Below are 20,793 nucleotides of genomic sequence, written 5' to 3' on the forward strand. Positions count from 1 at the left end.
ATTTTAAAATTTGTACCGTCAAGTTGTGATTTTTTTTTTTTTAAATATTCTAATAAATGAATGTCATAATACTAAATAAATGGCCTAATATGAACTTCATCTAACCAATGGTTGAAAAGTAATGAAGGGTGAAATATTCAGGGAGTTGATATGTAGACTATTGTTAAAAATATTATTAAAATGGAATGCTTCATTATATTAACGTAAAAATTGTGCCAATACAATGATGACTCTCTATATTTAAACTTACTCCTGAATTATTATGCGTTTGTTACTTGGAGCATGTATTAAAACTTACAGTAAAATAAAGAAATGTTAATATTTTCAAATCGAATATTTTTTTTTTACTATGCTCTTTTTTTACGGTGAGATATACAATGTCTTAAACTATTACAAAAATTTTATGAGGGGATCCCTAATACTTTGGAAAATATTAAATAAACCAGAATTTCAAATGTTGCCATTAAGGATCAAAGTCGCGTGCAGTGTATTACGTCACGCGCTCATACCAGACACCCACACGCGTGCTTAGCGATCGATATGACAAATGCCAGATGTTGCTACATCCGCTCAATGGTACGCTAATAGATTTCACGTGAGAGTTTGTTTATTTTCGTGTTATAATCTCAGTGCAACTTTTTCCCTTCAGTTTCGAGGGTGATTTTGTTCTGTTCTGTCATTGTAACTTTCCCCTTCAGTTTAGACAGCGATTTTGACCTGTTCTGTCATTGTAAGTTGTAAGTGTTCAACATGCCTAAATTAAAGACGAAAAGTTGGAGTCATCTGTGGTGTTGCAACACTTTCGGACTTTAAAAACATTCGTCACAAGTCTGTAAAAGAAAAGTGACAAGTAGCATGTGTAAAAAGGTCCGCAATTAGTGGTAGGTGATGCTATTTAAGAACACTTTTGACATAAGATTTCAAAAATTGAAATAAATAGTGAAGTTGCATGGACTGAAAGTAAGGTCGACAAATCAATAAGCGAAGCAGAATGTTTACAAACAGAGGTGGGAAATTCAGCAAGTGAAGAAGCATATGCTCCTGAACGTAAGGAACTATAAATGTATCTATCAGAAATATTGACGTCATTGTTACAGAGAAGTTTAGTAGAAATTTAGTGCATGGAATGGACGACAACTGACAGTGTCAATATGATTTTAGTGAAAAAGGCCTGTAAATTTCATTAATAACTTCATTGGATGGCTTAAAAAATTAAAGATACTGTACACAACTTCACTGCAAAGTCTAAGTTCTACCGCGCAATTCACACGAGTAAAGGAACAGCATTTGAATGTATTGGAGTTCTATTTGTTCACTGAAATTCGTCCATGTACAATGTAGTCAACCAAACGAGGTGTGTGCGGTGTAGGGGTAAGGGGTCCGCTCTTCGTACCTTGGGTTGTGATTTGGCTTCCTATTAGCGTAAAATTATTCTTTATTCTCGTTTTTATTTATTTATTTGAAATGTTAAATGGCGTTTGTAAATGAACGCTTGTTTCGTAAAATATTACTGCCCAACAACTGTAGGCTATTAATAAGTGAGAACTGGCCTTTATAAACAAAATTAATATTTTTCTTCCCAGAGGAATGACAAACACACCAAATATAAACACACAAAAACAAATATATAAACAAAAAAATCTAATATCAATTCCATTCATTTTTGTATGTGGTACAGAACTACTCTTAAGATTGCTAGCTACAAACACTTGAACAAAATTGGAATTATTTTCTCACCATTTTGTCCAGTGTGCAGTCTATTAAGAAGTACATGAGAATTATTTAGAGTGATGTCCAGCCTTTTCCTCTAAACCAATGTCGTTATCCCATTCTCTCAGGTGCTGTTCTTCAATGTCGTTCGTTCCAGCACAGCACGCATTCTAACTTTACCTCCCCTGATGTCCTTCCCCTACCTGCAGTCTTATGCTAGACGTCATAGGGAAGTGTAAGTTTAATACAGTGCATCACTCGATCTCATGCTAAAGAGTAAAGAGCACTGAAGGCATCATCACAATATCCTCAATTACTTCAGTTTTTACTTTTTATTTTAAATAATAATATAACAATTTGTTATAAGAATAATATCAGTGTTCGACAGTAGGTGTAACCAGTTTTTCCCTTCCATGAAAATCAACAAACCTAATCTAAGGAGTCGACTAACAGACAATACTTTATGTTCAGTTTTGAGAACTGCACATGCTAACATAATATTACCCATCTAGAGAATGTTATAAATAAAAACAAACGGTAAACAAGTGTCTCCGGCAGGTCCTTCAAGTGTGAAGAATGAACTCTTGTGAAATATGAAAATGTGTTTCAATATTGTTAGTACACATTGTAATTGCAACCAATAATTAACGAAATAAAAGCTGAGGAAAAAACTATCTTTCTTTGTTGTTCAGTTTGCGCATGTTTTTACGTACCAGTACATGGTTCTTTTTTTCTATTGGGTTATTTTACGACCCTGTATCAACATCTCAGGTTATTTAGCGTCTGAACGAGATGAAGGTGATAATGCCGATGAAATGAGTCCGGGGGGCTCCGAAAGTTACCCAACATTTGTTCATATTGGGTTGAGGGAAATCCCCGGAAAAAACCTCAACCAGGTAACTTGCCCCGACCAGGAATCGAACCCGGACCACCTAGTTTCGTGGCCAGGCGCGCTAGCTGTTACCCCATAGGTGTGGACTCTATGGTTCTATCTTCCAGTGTTTCATGACAATATATACTATTTTCAGCAAGAAGAATATGCTATATTATTTAACTAAATAGTCATAGAATCACAATTATATATCGCAAATATTTCCATTTTCAAATAATGTTTATGTCTTACTTGTTTGTGTTTTGTGAAATTTTTAAAATAAATTTATTTCACTTTTTTTTTTTACTGCTGATTATTATTGTGCATGACTCATCTCAGGTCGAATAATATAAATTGCCCCATTTATATGATAGTGAATTCACTACAACTACAATACATTACCTTTACTGCAACATTTTCTAGATCGGCGCCTGAACACTGAGTAGTCGTACAGCTATATGCAGTCTTTTACAGAGAAGCACGTGGCTAACCCGTAATTTGAAAATCATAAGTTTCTGTGATGATTTCGTGACACCACTGCTCTAAACTCTCTATGTGTGAGAAGTATTGAAGAATAAGAGAGATAATAGCTTTATTGCTGAGAACTCTGGATTAATAACATCACCAACAAGTTTCTTGTGTGAGTGAGACAGTAGGGCTAGGTCAATGCAGTGGAAGGGGAAACAGTGGCCAAACAGAAAGAAATCAGAACCTGCAGGAACATTGTGTAGAACCATTGTATGTATTATTGTAGTTGTAATTCCGGTGATGTGAAAGATTGATGTCCCTAACTATATTAGAATGCATGAACTAACGGACGAACAAACAAACAAATAAATGAATAAACAACTAAATAGGGAAATTAGACTTCCTAAACGTAATGAGCAGTTCGCAAAAAGGTCTTGGAATGGACTCAAAATGGTAGTTTATTATTTACTAGGGAATTAGAAAAACTTCAATTATAAACAAACTGTAGAAATTAAGTTACAGATTTCAGGACCCTAGCATGCAATATATGTGATTGCATGTCCATATAGATTATTTTCTTGAAAATCTAGGCACTTTTAGTGAAGAATATGAAGAAAGGTTTGAACAGTACTTATGGAAACCAGATATCAAGAGAAGTGGAGTGTGAATGTGAAGTTCTTCTGAAGCTGCTTCTGAATAGTCAAGAAAACGGCCACTTCAAACACAATGAACTCCCTACGTGAAGAGTAGTATACTACACTCACCTTTCGGCGTATAACTCGTTGTCCTCTGCTGTTACTTCCACCCTTGGCTCCTCATTGAAGTCACTCTGCTCTTCCTACAGATACAGAGGAAATAAAACAAAAAGTGAGCTCAATTTACGTCAACAAAAGCGCAACGATTTTAGTTGCCACACAACTGCATTTAAGTCTTATTAGGCCTAGTAGAATCTTAGTTAATAAAAGACAATTATTGGGGCATATATTTCATGGGGCACATCCATTTCTTGTAGAACAATTTTTTTAACCTTTTTCAACATGTGGCACACTAAAGGTGTACCAGTAATTTAAAATGCTGTGGCACACTCTTATAATCCGTTGTTAAGACGGGTTTACGAGAAAATGAATACAGTTTTTAAATAGGTTATTTTACGATGTTTTATCAACATGTCAGTTTATTTAGGGTCTGAATGAGATGATGGTGATAATGCCAGTGAAATGAGTGCAGGGTCCATCACCGACAGTTACCCAGCAATTGCTCATGTTGGTAGAGGGTAAACCACGGAAAAGCCTCAACCACGTAATTTGCCCCGAACGGGAATCGAACCTGGGCCACCTGAGCTCGCATCCACACGCGCTAACCATTACTTCACAAGTGTGAACAAATAAGTATACTAAAAACTACAAATAAATGAGGCATATGCATTGATATATTAAATATATTTTCAAATTTATATGAGGCAATACAAGTACTGTTGTAAAGAGGTAGTGTTCGTTACAATCAAAATTCAACATAAACAATGTTAGAAAACACAGTGCATTTCTTGTGCTCCACTCACCTCAGGTTCACGTTTCACCACAGGGAACGAAATTGGCACCGGAACTTCCTCAATTTTTATCTCAGATATGAGATCATGGCTCTGGTCCCCATATTCCTCCTTTATACAAGTCACATGCTGATCCACAAGATTCCGTTCCTGCAGTACAAACAGATATCTTAAATGATCAATTAATTACAGGGTGTTAGAAGACGACTTCTATTGTTATCAGCTGCTCCCTGTTAGTTGATATTCCTCAGCCTGATCACAACGCACAGAACTTGCTTTACACTGTGACAAATAGGGTCACGATTCATATGAAAACGTATATTATCTATGCAAAAACATTAGCCAAGTGCAGTTTAAATAAATTAAGAGATTTTACTTGACAACAACTACTAGATTAGTTAGCGTCGATGGAATTGGTAATAGGGAGATGGGATTTGGCGACATGAGGCAGAGGACTCGACACAGATTACGTAACATTCACGTTATTGTTCGGGAAAACCCAACCAGGGAATCAGACTATGCGTGAATCGAACCCGCGCCCGACCGCAGCTCCAGATCGGCAGGCAAGCATCTTAGCCAACTGAGCCATGCGAGTTTCTTCAATGATGTTCTCGGAGATCAGAAACACATAATAAAATTAGTAATAATAATTCATTTAATCTAACAGAGCTAAGGCCAGTAGGATTTTTTTCCGTCCAGCGAGACTATAATTCTAACTGAATACAAAAGGCTTACATTGTTATAGTTATTACTTTAATACTTAGACCGTAAAAAAGCATGAAAATGAATAATAAAAGTAAAAGTAAATAATGAATATTAGATAAGTAATGTTAGTGAGAGAGTAATAAACAATGGTAAGAAATAATAATAATAATAATAATAATAATAATAATAATAATAATAATAATTGCTAATAATTAATATACTGCTAAGCTATTGGACCTACTATATTATCCTACTGCAACTACTTGGAAACTAAATGCGTGGTGAAACATTTAATTATATTTTACATACGCATCGCAAATGATCAACTACAAAATCATAGATCAACCCTGGTATTCACATTTTAATCTTATAAGTTACATTGCAAGCCAGCGTATTAAGTGTCGATCCTGTACATAGTTTACAAAAACGATTTATTTTAGAAAAACCATAAAGAAAAAAATTATACATACTCGTATGTTAGGTGACTAAAGAGGTCGCAAGTAGAAGTTGAAGGCATATCTGCTGCACCATATGCATGCTACAGATGTCAATATGGCTTAGTTTAAAACAGACGTGGGCATCAGTAGTACATGTCGCACTGAGTCGAACGCAGCTACGTGATCTCCCTCCCTCCACACCCCTAGCTGTTCACCATACCGGGGTACTCGTCAGACCGATTGAGGTACTGGCAGTCAGTGGTGGATTTCGCTCTCTAAGGAAGCTCCTTCCACAAAGAATGAAAAAATGGATTCTTTTGTTGCGAAGAAGGGGAAAGTGTTAGGTTCTTATTATGCTACAAAATTTTACTAGCAGTGAAGAAGAGCAATGTTCAGCGACATTATGAAAAGGCGTCGTTTTAATAGAACATAATTCTTTATTTTATTTTTATATAGTAATAGTAATAATAATAGTGGTGGTGGTGGTGAGTAGTAAGTAGTAGTAACGTAATAATATCGTCGGTTTACAAGCAAAACACATTAAGTCAAAAATATTACGTCTGAGAAAAAGGCGTTTTTATTCCGACAAAACTGAATCCTCAAAATATTATTAATTTGAGTAAGTTATTTCTTTTTAATTTTATTTTATTTTGAAATTCTAAGTTTATACATACGCAATATGTACAATACATACGCCTTTTTCTCAGAAGTAATATTTCTGACTTAATGTATTTTGCATGTAAACTGACGATATAATCATAATGCGTTTCCTTTTCAGGGTGAAACAATAAATGAATTGACAGACGAGAGGTGGGTCAGTGATTTGGCTTTTCTGTGCGACATAACCAGTACTCTTAACGATTTCGGGATTTCTCTTCAAGGAAACTATAAAAATATTCAACACATGTACGATGAATTAAAGCTGTTTGTGACACAACTGCGTCTATTTCTGATGCAGTTAAATCACAGAGAATTTTATCATTTTCCGTCTTTAAAATTGCCACTTCTATCAAATATTGGAAAATGTAATAAATGAATTCACCGACAAAAGATTCAGTGATTTTAGGAAATTAGAGAATGAATGTTCATTATTTTCTAATTCATTCTCCGTCAATGATCAATCTGTACGATTAGACCTTCAGTTAGAAGTTCTTCAACTGGAAAATGACACTTTAGTAGTTATTTTACGACGCTTTATCAACATCTGAGGTTATTTAGCGTCTGAATGAGATGAAGGTGATAATGCCGGTGAAATGAGTCCGGGGTCCAACACCGAAAGTTACCCAGCATTTGCTCATATTGGGTTGAGGGAAAACCCCGGAAAAAACCTCGACCAGGTAACTTGCCCCGACCGGGAATCGAAACCGGGCCACCTGGTTTCGCGGCCAGACGCGCTGACCGTTACTCCACAGGTGTGGACTATATATTTATATGTATATACAACTTTGCAAAGTAAAATATCGACATCTTCGGAGTTTCGTTATGAAAATTGATTCTATGTTTGGCTCAATCTATACTTGTTGTTTTCTCAGTTGGCCATTGTAAAATCCAAATCAAGATCACGCATTTCAGACGAAAATTTATTGCATCAGCTCACAATTGCAATGTCTGACATGACTTCAAATTTTGAAACACTTGTTGATTTACGTGACGAAGAAGAATAAATGAATCCCTTCTTTTAAGGGCATGAGTTAATTGACGTAAATTGACAACAAAAGAACTACAGTAATAGGTGTCAAAATAGCCTAATTGTTGTTTTTTCTGTTTCTTAGTAATGTGCTTGATATTTTGTTAAGAATCTGGTTTTCATAAGTTCCTTAATTTTATTTTCAAGTGATGCAAATTAGTGATTGATGCCCTTGCAAAACAAATAGGTTCAGATTATGGCATTACACTTACTCTGTTGTGGAATTGTACGTTTTACTGTATGTCATTTTATAAGGTTTTTACAGTAATTGTTTAAATTAGAAATACAGTTATGTTTCAGCTTTTTGTAAAATAGTTTGTTTTGGAAAATTTGTTTTCTTTCATTGTCATTCATAAAATAACATTCAGAAAACTGTATCTTTTTGTCCTGCTAAATTGCTTAACGTTCTGTGTTTCAATACTTCACGCGATCCACCGCTAAGTATTACGTTAACAGGTGATGCGTGTTGCAGCAATCAGAGCAGTACAGCGCATCTCTTAAAATGCCCACGTCTGGTTTATAACAAGTGTTGCATTAGACATGTTGTAAAATATTAAAAAGTGAGAATGGTTTATGAAAGAAAGTTTCAATAAAACTGCCTGTAAACTATATCCTAAATTAAGAACTCTGATCAATTCCCAAATGTCTTACCGTAAAAATATGTACAAGATGTGCTATGATGCCAAAGAAGACGAAGATCTGCAAGATTTTTTTTTTTCATTGAGTCCATTGAATGTAATTTCAGAGATCAACACTTTATGTTATGTGGTAAATTTATATTTATATAAATTTCGCATATACAATTCCCCAAAACAGATAGTAATAGCTTATTATATATACCTCTAATATAGGTTTCTTCTCATCCTGATCTGTGTCGTCACTTGTTTCTGGAGACAGTCGGTCAACCTCGAGTTCCGCCTTGATCACATCCATCGTTACTGAAAGAATTAAGAAACTGACATCCATTTGCAGGTCCTAAGCTGTTGGGAAAACGTCTTTACTCGTTGTTACAATCTGTGAGCACATATGAATATTGATATTCTCGCGGAAAGTATGTGCCGCTGTAATCAGAATCCACTTATACTAAAGTAATACATATACTGTGATCAATCTAGAATAATAATATATTCAAGATCAAAGCTCATGTTTACTCACAATATAATTATACAATTCCAGGAAATGTTGCACATCAGCGTCCCAAATTAAGCTGCAGGCTCGAGTTTGCGTGTTCACTCAGATCTAAGTGACAGTGACACCAGCGAATAGGGATTATAAAGAATGGACACTACGCGTCGGTATCTTTGATGTAGCCGGACTGATTTCAATGACCTTCAAGCCAGCTAAAGCGTGAGATTCTGCTTTCTCCCTAGAGTTGGCGCTGACATCACACCAGCTAGCAGTCGACACAGCGGAAATATCACGCATACAATTAATACATCTAGGTACATTATGTACTCAAATAAAATAAATTGGATCCATAAAATAATAAATCCGTCATTAACTGTAATGTCTAGACTCTAGAGTTCCTTTATAATGAGAGTTGAGACGTTAACCCCAACAACAATTAAAATATGTAATAATGTGATAGCGCTGAAGATGGAAAAACAAAACTCTTACGAGAAGTAAAACCATATACCTATATTATATTAGATACATATATTAAACGAATTCGATACTTAATTTTATAATATATTATATTTTATAATATAATTTATTATATCTGAAATATAAACAATTATAATTACAACTAGTTTGTCTCTGAGAAATAATGAAAAGCCGTTAACTTCAATTTATTTGAAGCAAAGCGTTACTGGGTTATGCAATAAGGTAGGCAATGTTTGGATCCTGTGTCTTAACTCTATTCTCATTTATTATCATAGCGTATGCTCGATTACACTAACCTCTAGCGCTTGAAAGTGGAACTATACGCTGGCGCACAGAGAAACAAAACACAGGAAATTTCGCTCAGTGTCCATTCTTTATAATCCCTATTCGCTGGTGACACTATCAAGGGAGCATTGACATTCATTATCTTCAGTTGTCCTCAAAGGAGAATAATATAAATTTAATTTTTAATGCTAATACAATGACACTTTACTGATAGTAATACTTGTACTTACAAATTTACTTAGTTTCTACAAAGGGTAGTTTGCATGCAATGTAATAAGAAATGTTTGAGACATGCCTGCATTTTGTCCGCGCACAGAATTTCTGTAAGACGGAAACAATTGTCGTGATGTCCCAAATTAACGTTTTAACTTCCATTTTGCATGCATCCATAGATTTTCAATATTTCGCGTGTGAATTTGCGGATCACTTGAAACAACAAAATTATGTTCATGCATGATAACTGAATGAATGAAAGCCTACATTCCATTCTAACTTCTGTCCACATTTGAATAGGATAGCCACCCATCAGAAACGATGCGAGTTCTGAGCAAATTGTACCGCATTATGAGGGCTTCCTATGTGGGGTAATTATTGAGTTTGACAATTTTTGGACAATATTTTTCAAACTTACATTTGCGGCGTATTTAACCGTCGTAAAAACGATGGAAATATTTTCAGTTCTCGGATATGAACTACAACAGTTACATAGCTGAAAAAATCGTAATATGGTTGAATGCATCTTGGCAGTGGTGATATTCGGCCGGTTCGCACCAGTTTGGACGAACATATTGTTATATTAATTCTAGGTAACATTTGCAATTATCATGGACGTATATCGTATATGTTTAACATACGTAAGGCCCGTAACACACTTGCAGAGTTTTCGCCAGCGAGAAATGTGTTGCGAGAAAATTAAAAAATTGATAACATGGTTTCAAATGGACGTCCACACACTGGAAGAGATTCTCGTTCGAGGCAAAAACCTCGCGCGAGTTTCTCGCTGGAATCGGTAGCTCAGCGAATTGTCTTGACACATTTATCAAAGATGTTTGACATTTATACTCTTTATGACGATTCAATGTAGAAAAAGATATCACAGGTGGCGATGAATTGTAATGTTTTTATTTAAAATGAGGAAAGATGGCTGATATTTGCAGTCAGAAACTTATCGAACTTGTACGATGTCACCCATAGGCCTATTTATATGATACACGGGATGAAAGCTATAAAAACACGAAACTTAAGGAAGAAATCTGGAGATAAATATCAGATTATCTGAAAATAAATAGGGATATATTTTATTTTAATGAGATTTTATAGTATTAATTAATCATTTGAAATAATATATCTATATGTCTTAATAGTTTACATAATTTTAATCAGAACATAGCAAAGAATCCTCTATCATAACATGAATGACAAAAAACTGTGGTCCATTCATCCTGGAATAACGCCTAAACGTATCATCACTCAAATCGAAACCAGTGTCCAAAACTCGCCCTTATTTTCGTGAGATACAATGTGATTTTCAGATTTTTCTGGCTTTAATTTTAGGCCTACTTTTTCTTTTCATGAACAAGATATGTTCATGTAACTCCATTTCCTCATCACCTGAATACTCAGATTCAACATAGCGTTCGTACGTAATTTGTAAAGTACGACAATATCCTTACAGGTTATATATTTAAGTACGACAATATACGTAAATACAAACCTATAGCCTAATATTTCCCCCAACGAGCGATTACTATAATCAGAAAAATGCTTTCTGCATGAAAGCAGTGCATAGATGATCATAGCGAGGTGTGATCTGTGATAACGAGAACTCGCCAAGTGTGTGGAGGAGGCTCTTCGCCTCTTTCTCGCAACACATTTCTCGCTAGCAAAAACTCTTCAAGTGTGTAACGGGCCTAAACATGAGAGAACTGGTTGTTAAACTTTTATGTCACCAGTGCATCTTGGACTATGTAAGCCAAGGGCAATCGGGATAAGAAAAAATCCGGATAATACGGAGTTGAGAGCGCTATGTGGTATTTGATCCTGTAAAATTAAAGGTACAGAGGTCGAACCCAGTAATGTAAAAACACACTATACTCACATGCACATAATAAACTGTTTTTTATTCATAATACAGGACAGTACCTTATGTAATGTACTTAAAAAGACTCTGTTATTGTTCAGTACTGTATTTACGTACAACACTACTGTAAAAGAAAAAAAAACTAACCGGGTAACACGGAAGGCCGGTTAATCGATACTCTACTGTAACATGTTTATGTAGGCAATATAAAAGTTAATCATATTCCTCCCCAGGTGAATTCCGTGAAGTTGAAGGAATACTCTTATCATACATATGTTGTTTCAACATCTTAATATTATTATAACCTTTTTCGTAGATTTCACAGCATACATTTTTATTTTTCAGATATAATTGTATTCTTAGTACGTAACTTACCCCAGCACTTACAATGGCAGTCGACAGTCTTATTCCTTTACTGCAGTTGGGAAATCTGAGAGATTTTAATTTCCACCTGTGATTACAAGCATTAGCGCCATCCCATAGAGAACATTAGAGTTATGGTCTCCATAGACTTAGAAGTAGCCTGTAGCTCCGGGACTGTCAGTTCAGAATGGCAGATCAAAATTGAAGTAGGCCACACATTATTCAGTCCGTTCTGGAAATAAATTTGAGTTGAAGATTAGATTCAATATAGTAACCACTATCGTTTATAACGGAAGTTATAATTAATTTTGCTGACAGAGAACGCTCTATCGTACAATAAAATAAAACACTTCTATTTAAAGCATTTAAATAGAAAAAAGTATCCGATTGATACTATTTAGCCCTTCTTTTTGTACGATAAAACCAAGTCCTAAACTTGCACCTGGTGCCAAATAATTAAGCAGAAGTATTAACTCCAAATTTAGTTCCACCAATCAAATTTGCTGAGGATATAACACTTCCGATGGCGAAGGGGACGATGTTCGCTGTAAGAAAACTAATCAGCTGACGTTGCTCGCTCAATGATAAGCGGAACCATAGGTTTATGCCTGAATGCGATTTGAATTGTATCGTTGGGTTCAGGAATTTACAATTTTGTTTACCCCTCTGAAACACATTTACCAGAAGTATGGTAGTAGAAGATCATACTGACAGTATGATTTGAGTACACGACTTCGAAACTTTTATCGGGCTTGCTGTAGTTCATTAAATTTTAGGTTAGACTGCAAGAAATAGATAACAAAAAACATCACATTAGAGAGGTTTCTCGTCAGTATTTCTAAGAACACGTATGTTAGCAAGAAGTTTGATACATGATTAATTGAAACATGCTTAGCAGCAAAACAATGTTGACAAATATCACATTTGAAAGGCTTCTCGCTGACATTCTAGCTTGAACGGAGTATTGAACTGTAAGAAATACTTATGAAAAACAACACACTTCAAAAGGCTTCTCGTCTGTGACGTTTTAATTCTAAGTAGCAGCTGACAAATACATAGATTATGCAGCGATCTTTAACCTACCGCATCTCTCGCGAGATTCCTAATTGGGTATTCGTTCTGAAGTCTAAATTTCCATTGGTTAATTGAAAAACACATATTCAGCCGTGAGATTTCCTTAAATCTGCATTGTTCTAAGTGACGACCAGAAACACCGATCTGAAATAATGGTTAAGAATCAGAAGCGTGGTGTTTAGTGAATGCAATACCGTCTTTTTAGAAGATTCGCGGGTAAAATAGCGTCACTCTGTTACGTTACAAAAGACGCAGTTCGAGAATTTATAAATGGACATGAAACGTCCAAATCGGCGGTCATTAGTTATTGGTCAAGACAGCGGTCATGCAGCAACGGACATAACATTCGGACGTCCAGGAAGAAGTTCAGAAAATGGCATCATCTGCGAACAGCACCAGGGTTCGCCCTACTATCTACTGTAAGTAAAATCATCAGTTCAATTCTTATACATTATATTTACCTGGTTCATTTTTATACTTTAAAATTAACAGCAACTTTGATTCTTTCTAAATCCTTCAATCTCAATGTTCAATATTCTATCTGTAGTAAATTGATAACTTATTAATAAACTTAGTATTAGTGAATTTATACACTTGTGTTTATTTTGAAAGCCTGAGATCACATTCCAAGTAGGAATCCCCCCTATCCATAAGCAAGTACAGTTTATAAATTATCAGAGAGTTAGGAAGCATAATGGTGTCTGATTCGTTTGTATTGTCTTAATAGTAAATTATAACTCGCGATTATCTCAAAGATAAGCCATCCGCCCTTGTCGTGACAAGTGGTACAACAATAAATTTTGGTGTAGATATAGTGTAACAAATATTGGTGTCAGAATGGGCACAACACACGGAATACGAAAGCCTAACCTAACCTAACCTAATCTAATGAATTAAGTAGGCTATATAGTTCTACATATTTTATTTATTTATTCATTTAAATTGTTTAGCATATTTTCTGGCTTCCGTGTTGGTCGACAAGCATATGATCCTCTTTGCTCAGCATGGTATAGGAATAGCTTCAGAAAAAAATCACAGAGATATTAGCGAAGAAGTACGCCTACTTTTGGTGATTTTCGAACTGAAAATCGTTGAATTTGTAAAGTAGTTTTGGTGGAGCTGGAGTTGAAAAACGAATGATTTTAGAGCGACATATTTTGGAGAAAGAAAACTGTTACAAAATGTTGTAAATTACGTTTGCAATGAGAGGTGCGTCGGATTGGAGATGAATATGATGCGGTTTCTAATCAAAAAGGAAAACTTAGAGGTAGATATACATTATGCACTGTAATGTGAGGAACACATAACATTTAAAAATTGAAATATGCTCTCAAAAACAGTTAAAGAGAACAAATCGTAATTAAAAAAGATACACACAGTTTGTAATGTAGGTAACTTTGTTTCTACATTCCCCATTGCAGTAAGATCCCAGCAACTAGTACTGACGTCAATAAGAAAAATCTCCCGCGGACCCCTTGAAAATCCAGAACTGATTCGCTGTCATCTTCATCTTGACGCCTTCTAAGCTAAGGCAACTAAAGACTTCGATTATATAGGCTACAGATATTTTTTTTGCACATCTTTACAATAGCGTTACCAAAGAGAGCGGGACAGCAAATAAAAAGAGGAGCACCTATTTAAACAATCTTGAGCATATACTATGTAAGGCATAGCAAATTAATCTAATCTTACCTGTCACCGATCCGTATACGAAAAGGCATAAAAAAACCCCCAGACTAATCTAAACTAACCTAACCTATCACAGATTCGTAGATGCAAGGCGTAACAAAAGCCTAAAGTAATGTAATATAATTTAACCTGTAACAGATTCGTAAACAAGAATAGTAGAAGCGCATCATGATATTAAAGCTTGTATTATAAAAACAATCTAGTAGGAAAGGAAATACCTATTTGCTAGTTTAGACAAAATGACAAATAAAATGTTTAACAATATATCCCTATTACCTAAACTTTCTCTCTATATGAACAAAGTAGCGCATACTGATAGTTAACTCATTTGAAAATAAAGTAAACAAATTACAGTTGACATCTAGTTGTACAGCAAACAAATGCTAATCTTCGATATCGCACCACACCACACACGGGACTGAGGTGTGATTAAGTTTCTTTATAGGTTAAATGAGGGGATAGCTAAGTGACATTAATTCGAGGAATGTGACAAGGTTAGTGGGTTAGTTCAGGGATTTATCAAAGTGAAATGAGGGCGAAGAATTTTGTAGTGTGGGGAGATACCTTTCACCCAAACATAATACATTATTATTATTATTATTATTATTATTATTGTTATTATTATTATTATTATTATTATTATTATTATTATTAATATTATTAGTATTATTATTTTAGGTAATTTCCTAGTACCCGGTACTCGTTACATAGGTCGTTTATATGTTTAACATATTTAGTATAACTTGTTGCTTGTGAGCCATCTCAAACCCCGACCTCCACACCTAAGAGCGCCAGTCCTTTATATACCCGTCAGTCAAGGCCTTCTGACAAATAAAAGCAAATGACAATAGATATCTCAGTCGTGACAACCTCATAAAATATCCTATCAATTGAATAATCGATCTTGCTACGTACAACATAAATTATATTATATTATTATCCATTTCAGCGAGTACTGACGACCACTGCAAAATATGACAATTTGGTCCAGGGAGCATTCTCTTTTGGCACAAGGGTGATTTATGGGACATGTTTCTAATTTAGTTTTTTAATTACCAGTAAATTATTTAATAAATCACTGAAAAATAAATGTGAATATAGGAAATGGAGTGAGTACGAAATTATTATTTTTTGGCGCATCATTTTTACGTAAATAACGACAAATAAAAAGGGATTATTAGCAAGTACGTACACTGCGATTGTCAAATGCGCATCACCATGCTTTCCAAAAGGCACTTTTCAGTGCCCGGCACCCCGACTTATATTTTATGATGTGTTCTTTCTTGCTTTAGGGGGCTCCGCCCCCTAAAACCCCTCTTGGGGACTTGGCCCCCAAACCTTCATTCAATTAATTTATAGTAATTAACCGGTCCATTATATTTGAGTTGAAGGTAGGAGTTACATTTTATAATGTGTTCGTTCTTGTTTTAGGGGGCTCCACCCCCTAAAAATCCCTGTTGGGTACTTAGTCCCCAAACCCTCATACAATTAATTTATAGTAGCCTAATAAACCGGTCCATCACCTTTGGGTTGAAGGTACGAGTTATATTTTGTGTGTTCTTTCTTGCTTTAGGGGGCTCCGCCCCCTAAAACCCCTGTTGGGGACTTGGCCCCCAAACCTTCGTGCAATTAATTTATAGTAATTAACCGGTCCACCACCTTTGGGTTGAAGGTACGAGTTACATTTTATAACGTGTTCTTTCTTGTTTTAGGATGTAGAGTGTGAACGAAATTATTATTATTTTTGGCGCATCATTTTTACGTAAATAACGACAAATAAAAACTAACATGCCACATAACATTATTTTAAGAAATACAGGAAACAAGCCTGAATAATATTCACCATTCTTAATGATTGTGGGATAGAAAAAAAAAAGTATGGTGTAGAAATTACAAACAAATCTGCGTGTAATAAACAATAAGCAAAACATATTCGATTAATAATTTCAAAACAACTTGAATATAGCGTGGATTGTGTAGGAAAATAATTTCTTATATGTTGCTTGTGCATCATTGTTAACTTATGAAAACAGATGAAATTTAACATGGCATATAAACACTATTTGAAGTAAGATAGGAGATATTAATATTCATCGTTTTTAATGATCTTCGGATGTAAAATAACAATGAAATATGTATAAAATAGAAATTACATACAGGTGAGCATATAGAAAACAGTAAGAAGAATGATTTATTTGATTAATAAGCTTAAAATACTCCAAGTTTAGTGTAAGAGTGGTCTATGTAACGAGTACCGGGTACTAGGAAAATACCTTATTTTATTATTACTGTTATCATCATCATCATCATCATCATCATCATCATCATCATCATCATCATCATCAGGAAACTAAGAATATTTTATATCAATCCCACAAGTATAGCTGCCTTTCGGGAAAGGTTGCCAAAATGCACAGCATACTAAACAAGCAGATATAAAAATAAACATTTTGTGTTATCACACTCTCTCGTGTGGAAAACATCAGCTCACCTCAGCTTCACACCTTACTATGGGAAAAGTGATCAGAACTGGAAATTCTTCGGATAGGTTTTCTGATATAAAAGTCGTAGCAATCCACCTTAATCACAAATCATTTGACCGCTAGTTGGCAGTGCGCAGGAACTAAGGAAGCCGTGGTTATCGCTGGTAAAGGTATGCTCAAACATATAACGAGCAACTTCGTATGTAAAAAATTAATGAGAACAAATTAATAATACACTTGATTCGTAGGCTTATCCAGTGAGTGGCCCGGGGATGGATCTCCCATCTCATACATGTATTGAACTGTCTAGTGTTATTGCATATCCAGAAGGAAAACTTTGACTGAGAAAGCAAAAACTTAATGATGCAAAGAAACTGAAGCCATATTTTGAGGATAATGTTGAAGTATTTTATCTGCAGTGGACCCAACTCTGATGTGACAAAATCAAACAAATTAATATAATATAATATTTTCATATTGCAAAAAATAAAATTTCAAATTTCTCAAATTCATGATAAAATGTTTTGGTAATTTCCTAGAAGACGGGCAAAATCCAACATGGCTGACGAAAACTACAAAAACGTTCTGCCAATTATTAAGTTCAAATGTCACTAAACATGAGAAAAACAAAGATGGAGAATCAAATATATATCCATATTTTTGAAGAGGAACGAGCCCTCCACAAAAATTAAAATAAAATTAATTTTTCATTTTTGATTTTTTTTTTTTTTTTTTTCGCGTTTGGTGGCATTCGAACTTCATAGTTGGCAGTACTTTTCTGGCACTTTTCGTCCGCACTTTAATCCCAAAAATCACTAAAACACAAAACAAATCATAATTTATCACTTCACCAAATAAAATTAATTTCTCATTGACGTCTTCAACGACAACCACTGAACTTCAAGTATATGACACAGGCTTTAAGGCAATTTAAACAAACTATGCTGGCAATAAAGCACTAAACCAACACTTTGTCGTACAGTCAACTTCGCATAAATAAACCATGTGTTTACACTAAATGAAATTCTCATCGAACACATTACACCTTAACTCATACAGAAAATTCAGTAAATAATTCCTTTAAACCACATAAAAAGTTTTCTCCTCAACATTCAACACAATTCTTATTCATCAGCGAAAGAACTAAACCAAAATCGACACAAAATTAAATGCTTTGTTCTAAGTTCACACATCTTTCACAAATATCATAAAGTGACAAACTTTCAATAGTTTTAGCCATCAGACACAATATAACAACCACTCACAATTGTAAGCAATGAAATCGAAAGAAAATCATAAAATGACAAACTTTCAGTAGCTTTAGCCATCAGATACGACATAACACCACTCGCGTTAAATAACCAAGAGCATTATCCATTCAAAATTAATGAAAATTCTAAAACAAATGACAACTATAACCAATCAAATTTTAAAAAATCACGGCGACACCTAGTATAAAAACCTAGAACTAACATATAAAAGTCACTAAAAGATCACTAACATTTAAGTCTGAAGTAAAAAAAAAAAAAAGTTGGTAATGCTTACTACATTCAACCAAGTGCCCGTCTTCTATGAAATTACCAATGCTTTATATATAGTATTACATATTAATAAATCTTGGTTTTTATTTTTACACAAACTCGTTTTTGGTATATTTAATCCCTGTCAAAATACATTATTTGTTAAAAAGGCATACGTCCAGCTAATTTAAGTGCCCCTACTAAGTGCATGATTGACTATATTTCCAAATACACTTCTCACGAATGTGAGTTAAGTATAATTTCTTAATTTTGATTATTGAGAAAATTAATGAACCTAAATGATTAAGCAGGAAACAGTTTTTTGTTTCTCCTGTAAAATTTGTCTTTCTGGACTTCGACCCTTTTAACATTTAATGTATACTGGTAATGCTTGTAGTTAGAATTTTAATTTAGTGAAATAAGAATACCGGTACCTACTGCAGTTACAATGTGTACATTCCTTTTATACACAATATAGAAATCAAGCATTTTCTTCTAAATTTCATGGGTGACCATGAAGAAATCACTTCTAATAGAAGTACTTGATCGTTGTTTCATTCTCGATAAAGCGAGAATTAAATACTTTAAGAGGGAAGAAACAATAACCACAAGAGTCTGTAGGACTGTATGTATTCTTAACTATAACACGCTATATATGAACATTCATACTGTTTATGGATTATTCACACAGGACAGCGGAATTCAAGTCCACATCTGTGGAGTAACGGTTTGCAGGTCTGGCCGCGAAACCAGGTGGCCCGGAAAAAAGCGGAATTGAACGACTTGTGTTATGAGTAAAGTTACTAGGCTGAGCTCTAGTAGTGATAACAATGTTACAGTAATTGCTGTACAAAGAGGACGAGTCTTGTTCCCTTTTACAGACGAAGTGTGGGTTTCAAAATACGAGAGATTGACTAAAAATGATTAGTGTGAAAAGAGTATAACTTAGCCACTGCCTAATAGAAATGGAAGATATGCTGATGTTGAACTCGACCGAATGGTCTCGCCTTACTTACATCTGGTGAAAATCTTGACTCCATTATGTCAGCGTCACCACATGTTGTACAGCTAATGAATCAAACTGGGTTCCATCTTATGATATCCATTACAACTATAAGAACTGTAGCAGAAAGGTAGCGTTTGCTGCTTGTGAGGCGTTCGAAATGATCTTTACACCACTGAGTTTAACATATGCATGTGGTAACAAACAGTTTATTATGTATAGATTAGGAGTTAACTGTAATTTGTAGCCATCTATTCCTTGCTATATGCGTTTTTTGGGGGGGGGGGTTATTTTACGACGCTGTATCAACATCTAGGTTCTTTAGCGTCTGAATGATATGAAGGTGATAATGCCGGTGAAATGAGTCCGGGGTCCAACACCGAAAGTTACCCAGCATTTGCTCGTATTGGGTTGAGGGAAAACCCCGGAAAAAACCTCAACCAGATAACTTGCCCCGACCGGGATTCGAACCCAGGCCACCTGGTTTCGCGGCCAGACGCGCTGACCGTTACTTCACAGGTGTGGACTGTTATATCTTAAACACATTATAAAAGCACTGGCTGGTATGAAGATTTGTTACGGCATCTTATTGATTGATATCAGAGAGTACTTGTGGAAAAATTGAGAATAAATGCATAGGGTGCATACATGGCAATGAATATTACATGATTTTAAAGAATCAATGTAAGGACCGTGGCGTCATAGACATTTTCGTATGCTATACAGAGAACATATTGGATTAATGTAATACAGTCGTCATTTTTGTAAGAAATTTTATGGGAGTCAAATGACATGATATACCTATACAAATTTACATTATTGTAGGGGGCTAGTCCCACCAAGTCTCAAAGCATTACATTATCAAGAAAACTTCCAAACATCATATACCACAACATACTATAAAAAAACTATGGATGACAGAAATAAGCCAGTGGAATTAATAACATTTCTTAAGAAAATGGCGACTACATTACATTAATTACACATAACCTCCGTATAGGTTACAAAAACGTTCGCGACGTCAACAATAAATTCTGGCCATCTATTTTACACAACAAAAAATGATGCAGGATTACACAAGCAATAAAGTGTATAATATTTTGTTGTTTCAAAATTTCAAGTAATTGATAATACGGAAGCAGTTAACAATAAAATTATAACAATTATATGAACATTTATTAATACTTAACATTTATGCGAGTCAGTGGAAGTAAACGAAACAAACTTTATTTAAATACGCAACGGGCCAAGTAACACAGGACCTGGA

At 34.8% G+C, this 20,793-nt stretch overlaps 2 protein-coding genes across 3 annotated transcripts in view; both read right to left on the reverse strand.

Moving 5' to 3' along the window:
• The window catches only part of LOC138691564 (zinc finger protein 678-like), a 225,026-nt gene that overhangs the window by 127,468 nt on the left and 76,765 nt on the right, over nucleotides 1-20,793 (reverse strand). The gene's annotated exons all lie outside the window — the stretch shown is intronic.
• LOC138691562 (gastrula zinc finger protein XlCGF57.1-like) overlaps nucleotides 1-20,793 on the reverse strand; it is a 449,766-nt gene that overhangs the window by 18,820 nt on the left and 410,153 nt on the right. Inside the window, exons 1-5 of one of the 2 annotated variants that reach the window (XM_069813640.1) lie at nucleotides 17,012-17,407; nucleotides 11,770-11,989; nucleotides 8,265-8,362; nucleotides 4,608-4,745; nucleotides 3,814-3,887 (exon numbers count right to left, since the gene is read on the reverse strand). The exons of the other annotated variant lie outside the window; for it this stretch is intronic. Of the exons in view, the coding sequence (XP_069669741.1) occupies nucleotides 3,814-3,887; nucleotides 4,608-4,745; nucleotides 8,265-8,357 (305 nt within the window). The 5' untranslated portion in view covers nucleotides 8,358-8,362; nucleotides 11,770-11,989; nucleotides 17,012-17,407. Of the gene's footprint in view, nucleotides 1-3,813; nucleotides 3,888-4,607; nucleotides 4,746-8,264; nucleotides 8,363-11,769; nucleotides 11,990-17,011; nucleotides 17,408-20,793 lie in introns of those variants that run through there. 2 annotated transcript variants of the gene reach the window in all.

This window comes from Periplaneta americana, chromosome 16 (assembly GCF_040183065.1).
Source record: "Periplaneta americana isolate PAMFEO1 chromosome 16, P.americana_PAMFEO1_priV1, whole genome shotgun sequence".
NCBI lineage: Eukaryota > Metazoa > Arthropoda > Insecta > Blattodea > Blattidae > Periplaneta > Periplaneta americana.